The sequence below is a fragment of the Phalaenopsis equestris genome, unplaced genomic scaffold (assembly GCF_001263595.1).
Source record: "Phalaenopsis equestris unplaced genomic scaffold, ASM126359v1 Scaffold000042, whole genome shotgun sequence".
In the NCBI taxonomy this organism is placed as follows: Eukaryota; Viridiplantae; Streptophyta; class Magnoliopsida; order Asparagales; family Orchidaceae; genus Phalaenopsis; species Phalaenopsis equestris.
In genome coordinates, this window is record NW_018164484.1 from 7,029 (window position 1) to 13,243 (window position 6,215).

At 31.8% G+C, this 6,215-nt stretch overlaps 1 protein-coding gene across 1 annotated transcript; it reads right to left on the minus strand.

The window, feature by feature from the left end:
* Window positions 1-202: 202 nt before the first annotated feature.
* On the minus strand, window positions 203-5,878 carry LOC110019063 (protein tesmin/TSO1-like CXC 5; the record flags this gene model as incomplete). Its single annotated transcript, XM_020716601.1, has 6 exons — window positions 203-297; window positions 403-493; window positions 1,097-1,451; window positions 3,727-3,904; window positions 5,412-5,617; window positions 5,732-5,878. Coding segments are annotated over 6 exons (1,072 nt in total), but the record flags the coding sequence as incomplete, so codon positions are not given.
* Window positions 5,879-6,215: the final 337 nt, after the last annotated feature.

Below are 6,215 nucleotides of genomic sequence, written 5' to 3' on the forward strand. Positions count from 1 at the left end.
GAGAGAAAATCAGCTTAATGTTTAGGCTTATTGTAAGAACATGTAAACTAATCCAGAATAAATATATGTGATTTGAGGCAATAATCATATATGGCAGATAGAGTAGCAAATGTAGCAAATATTGCACTGGGAAGATGGAAATAAAGGAGGTAAGAAATATTTCTGGAATGCGGGTAATATTGCAAAATGAGAATTTTCATACCAGCAGCCGTTTTCGCAGCCTGTCTTGATACCAATACCAAAATCCTGCAGAGCTCCTTCACATCCTCTGTGTGGACAATATCAGCCAGAAGTGGCCTAACAAAAGAAGATAAAGGTCAGCTAACATAAAACATAATAATAAAATCAAAAGAAGTTTGCCGTCGTTGAGAGAAACATTCCGCAAAATCATAAAACTAATACCTGTAGTTGATTTTTGAAGATCCTAATGAAGTTGATGACAAATTTGTCACATGACCTGTAGGAGTGGAAGCAAAAGAAGTAGGCCCTAAAGAACAGCAATACTTTGATTTTTACATTTATACCACTCAAACCATTCATATCACATAAAAATACCACTATACTACTAAAAAGAGGAAAACAACTTTTCATGCATAGGTAAGGTCACATATACGTAAAGATTTCAGATAGAAAATAAAACATTGAATTTGTTCAAACTAAAGCAGGCAAAACTTGCATTTTTTCCATGGAAACTCGGGAATTGACATGAAACAAACTGTTTTTTCAATTCTAAGATGAAATAAAATTCTATCTAAACAGTCTAAACTGCCAATTACAACTAGAGTAAGTGCCAAAATAGTCCCTTGACCATTTACATGGGGCAAATTTAGTCTCCGAGTTCATAAAAATGCCAAACTAATCCCCATGGAGGACTATTTCAGCCCCTATTAAAAAAGTATGAGGACTAAATTGGCATTTTTATAGATTTTAGGTTTAAAATGAAAATCTAAAGAGTTAGGGGACCATTTTGACACTTTTTCTCAATACTACAAATATTTTGAGAGGATCTGATCATCTTTGTAAAATATAGAGGGGAACAAAATGTTAGCTCGAATCGACAACAACGTATTTTGCTGATATTTTAAGTCTATTTATACCTGGGGACATTGTGCATTCATGTGAATAGATTGGTCCTTAGCCGATAATCCAAAGAAAAAATCTTGACTTTTTCTCTTCTTCGCTGCAGGCGAGGAATAGATGGAGGGACCTATAGCTCTATTCAAAGCAGCATTTGCAGCCTGCTGCATGTAAGTGATGGTATTCCCATGATCCCCATGGAAAAGGGCTCTCCTTTCTTCGCTTCCTTCGAAGTTCTTGCAGTCCATACACTTACAATTATCAGAGCAGAGAATGTTGGCTTGGAAACACTCACAGTATTTCTTGAGACATCCTGATTTCTTGCAATGGCAGCCCTTATTATGCTTCCCTGCTAATGCAAGTTCACAATCTTCCTGCCATAACAAAGAACGAGCAATCATAAATGACAAGAAAAACAAAAAAAATACGAAAAAAAAAAATGATTGAATGAGAGCAGTATGAGTTTTCAAGGTGACCATTTAAATGGGGCATTTACATACATACCACAAATTTTTAGTCATTTACATAGCTAACACCAAAACTTTACTTTTCTACATTAATAACAACCAAATATTTCATATCACATAAAAAATACCACAATTGTATCTTTTTAAAAGTGAAATGCACCTTTTCATGCATAGGGAAGGTGACAAGTATGTCAAATTAAAGTTTAGATGCTTGATATGCAAATACATAGAAATTAAGAAGCATGTATGCAATTCTTCCACCAAAAAACATGAAAAAAATTTGATTGACCGAGAGATGTATGATTCTTTAAGGTGACTATTTCAGTTGCATTTATATACATAACCCACAATTTTTATATATTTACATACCTTACACCTAAACTCTAATTTTTGCATTAATACCACTCAAATATTTCATATCACATAAAAATACCGCCATTTTAACTTTTTAAAAGTGAAATGCACCTTTTGATGTGTAGTTAGGGTGACATGCATGTAAAAATTACAGTTTAGGTGTTTGATATATAAACAAATAAGAATTAAGTGGCACGTATGTAATTCTTCCAACAACAAATACCCAAAAAAAAAAAAATGATTGCATGAGAGCCATAACTTTTAGACTATAATATATTATTTTTGGTGTGATGTGAAAATTTTGGGTGATGTAAGTGTAAAAATCAAAAGTTTAGGTGTTAGATATGTAAATCCATAAGAATTGGGTGGTATGTAAGTAAATGCCCCTTTATTACCTGCAATTATTAAATTAAGCTTCTATGAGGTAACATGAAATGGACAATTTAATGTCCGTTGGCAAGGGCATGACAATGGGCATAAAGATATAAAGCCTAATATGGACGAGCCAAATATTTGTTCACTTCAAAACATTGATTATGGAGACACAAATATAAGTTCTACTTCATTAAGAAGCTTAAAATAAAGCTTTTAACTTATATATTATCGAGCCAAATACGAGCTAAACCAAAAAACCAAGCCCGAATTGATAACCAAAAACAACACAAACTTTTCCTATTGATTTGTCCAATTTCATGAAAAGGGGCACAAAACATAAAACAAGTAATATTCATAACTTTTAGACTATAATATACAATTTCAAATAGAACAATAAATGTGCATAATTAATATATATAGGGTATGGTATCTTGATTTAATGAGGGTGATAAAGCCATCTACCCACCCCAAAAAATGGGAGATAATTCCATCCTTTTAAACCAATAGTAGGGTTTGAATACATGAAAGTCTTATTATTAATGTTTTATTGTTTAATAAGTGGATCCCTATGAGTTTCTACATGACTATTCACCCGAGGCTTTTCTTCCTTCCTTCTCTTGTTATTTATTGATTTTAAAGGTATCATAATTCTTTACTTCATTGCCCTTAAGCCCAACTATTATATAGTAGACGAGCCCTCTAAATAATGTCTTTCATTAGTGGGAATTCTCAAGATTAAAGAGTAATTCAAGCATCATAGGTTGTGAATCACTCTTCTTCCAAAGGAATGTTATTGTCGGTCAAACTACGATATGAGTGGGGATTGTCAATTTTATTTTGTCTTATTTTTTATATTTGATCCTTTAATGGTTTTAATGAAGGAATTTGGAAAATTTTATGTAGTGCTCATTAGACTATTTAAACATGTTTAATGGTTAACCCTAAACATCTTTTCATATTTTGAAAACTCTCACACACAATAAAAGCAAAATAATCCTTTAACATCACATCAAAAATACAATCATCAACCTTTTTCAATGTGAAATACATTTTCATGTATAGGTTTATGACACCAAAGTGTTATAACTGTAAATGTCAAATATTTGGTGTTAGATATGTAAATAAAAGAATTGTGTGGCATGTATGTAAATTTCCCTTCTTTGTCCCTTGCCTTTTTAAATCTTATCTTGTGACGGTAATTCTTTCTTGGTTCAGTACATCAACACAAATAATTAAGCATATAGGTGCTCATAAAATACAAAAGCAGTACACTTCTTAGAAACACGAGAAGTCAAAACTACGTTTACTCTAATTATCTGAATTGAAGGAGTAATAACCACACAACTGTGAACAAAAACAAATTTAAAAAAATATTCCAAATTTTAGAATAATTTACCATCAACTAATGTTATGAGCCACAAGAAAAAATTGCGTGAAAAGGTCGAAAACTTACCCTCACATCACGAATAGTTTGTGGACTATTGCCAATCTTAGGCCTGAAGGCATTGGGATTGCGTTCTAGAATTGCTTCAACTGCCTCATGTCTAGCAACTTCATTTTCAACATTGTTAAAACAATTTGCGCAATTGCACCCATCACAATGAACTCCAGATGCAAAACACTCACAATACCTATAATTGGATTGTTAAAATCAGATATAACTATACCAATAAAAAAATAAAAAAATAAAAAAAATATTAAATATTAAATTAGGCAATGATAGTATTGCTACATGCATTTTGTGTTAGAGAATAGTAAATCAAATCCAAACCTTGACATAAGATGTGTTATAAAGCTTGCATTTAAAATTTCTAAAAAGCATCCTATAATTTAAATATAAGCATGAATAAGAAAAGAAATTCATGCTGAGCCTCAATATCAATAGCTTTTAATCATTTTTTTATCAACCATTTCAAGTGCATGCTTATTTTATTAAAAAAGCAATGAGCAACACATTCATATATAATATTTTTCGTAGATTAATTTTACATGTAGTCAAAATGTATGGAAATGTTTTGTAAAAAGCATCTCAAAACACAAAATGTTTACATTTTGACAGATAACTGCCTTAAATCAAAAAATAATAAAATTAAACAAATCATTTTATGTCTAAAGAATGAAACCAATTTTGGAATTTATGTATCTCCTTCTTTCTCTAAGAATCTAAAAACATAAGCTCAAAATGATAAATAGTATTGTGCCAACCGGTGTTCGTATCAAAATGTAAAATTTTATCTCTGAATGGCACTAAAATAATTGTTTGTGTAAACCAAAATTTATGACTACCACATGGCCTATCCTTCTCTATGTAATGTACCAAATTAACTCTTCCAACTTCCACCCCACCGGAAATGGAGTTCAGTTCAAGACAAGTTCCACCCCACCGGAAATGGAGTTCAGTTCAAGACAAAAATCTACAGATTTCAACAGCTGAAACAAAAGCAGCACTTTGCCAAACATTACATAACAACGCAGTTCATAACATTATAAAAAAGATGCCCCTGAAAGAAGAAGGGAAATTTATATACATACCACACAATTCTTAAATGCTTATATATCTAGCGCCTAACTTTTTTATTTATATTTATAACACTTTGGTGTCATAAACCTATGCATGAAAAGGTGCATTTCACTTCTAAAAAGTAAGCACAATTTGTATTTTTTGATATGATATTAAAGATTTGAGCACTAAGCATGTAAATATGAAAGTTTAGGTACATATAGATAAGAATTGTGTGTTATGTATGCGAATGTCCAGAAGATGAAATATATTAAAGAGACAATAAAAAGAATAGTGAGAGACAATAACATTCTTTAATGTTGAACTCCTAGATTTGCTGCATATGAAACCTGATAGAGCATTGCTTACTGAATAGTACTTTAAGGCACTAAAATGGGGAAGTCCTTTGTTTTTACATATCTGACATCTAAACTTTGTTTTTTTTTTTTTGAAACATTTATATCATCAAATCTTTCATATCACATGAAAAATTAAAAAGTTAAATACAGATTTTTATGCATGGGTAAGGTGGCATGCATGTAAAAATTGAAGTTTTGGTGTTAGATATGCAAATACATAGGAATTGAGCGGTATATATATAAATCTTCCTAAGGATTAATACAGTCGATGGAGCTTACAGCTTTAAACATCGCGAGTGTTTGCAGTTGCAATTCTTCTTTCTTGTTGGCATGCCATCTTTCATCTCAAATAATGGCTTTGATCTTGTTTGTGGGGACTCTGGTTTTCTGAAAAATGTGAGAGGATTTATAACAGTTAGGCTCATGCAATTTCCAAAGCAAGAACAATGGAGCATAAATGGATCATCCGGAAGATGAATATTAACCTAGATTTAACAATGTGAATTAGAAACCAAATGCAAGTTTCATGAAGATACAAGAATCGATCTTGAAGAAGGTGAGAAACTGGATCAATCTCCATAAAATTGAAAAAAAAAAACCTCATTGGTGCTGTTGTTTTCCATGGAAAAACACAGCTGATCTAGGAACTCGTTGAAGTGAAAGATAACAACAAGAACTAAGAAGACCGCCGACATGTAAATTAGCAACAAAACTGCAGAATCAAATGTATCAACTAATTTCAGCGCCTAATAGCAATGAATCCACAGAAATTAGATCGACAGGCATAGATGAAGACTAATTCCTCGTCCGACTTATCCAAATTCAAAGCTTCTATTTGATCCGCATCGATTTTTCTTAACATATAACAAATGTGTAGTTTAGAGAATCACAAAAAAAAAATTCTAATCCCGATGAACAGTATCAGAAGGAGAAACAGGAATGAGCCCGGCTCCCACCTCTCCAGTGAAAAATTCAAATTTGAGGAGTCGGCCCAAAGTAGAAACAAAGGAAACAAAATTCTCTCCACAATTGATTCGTAAAATAGGAATTTGTCAAAATAAACAAAAAAAAAAAAAAAAAAAA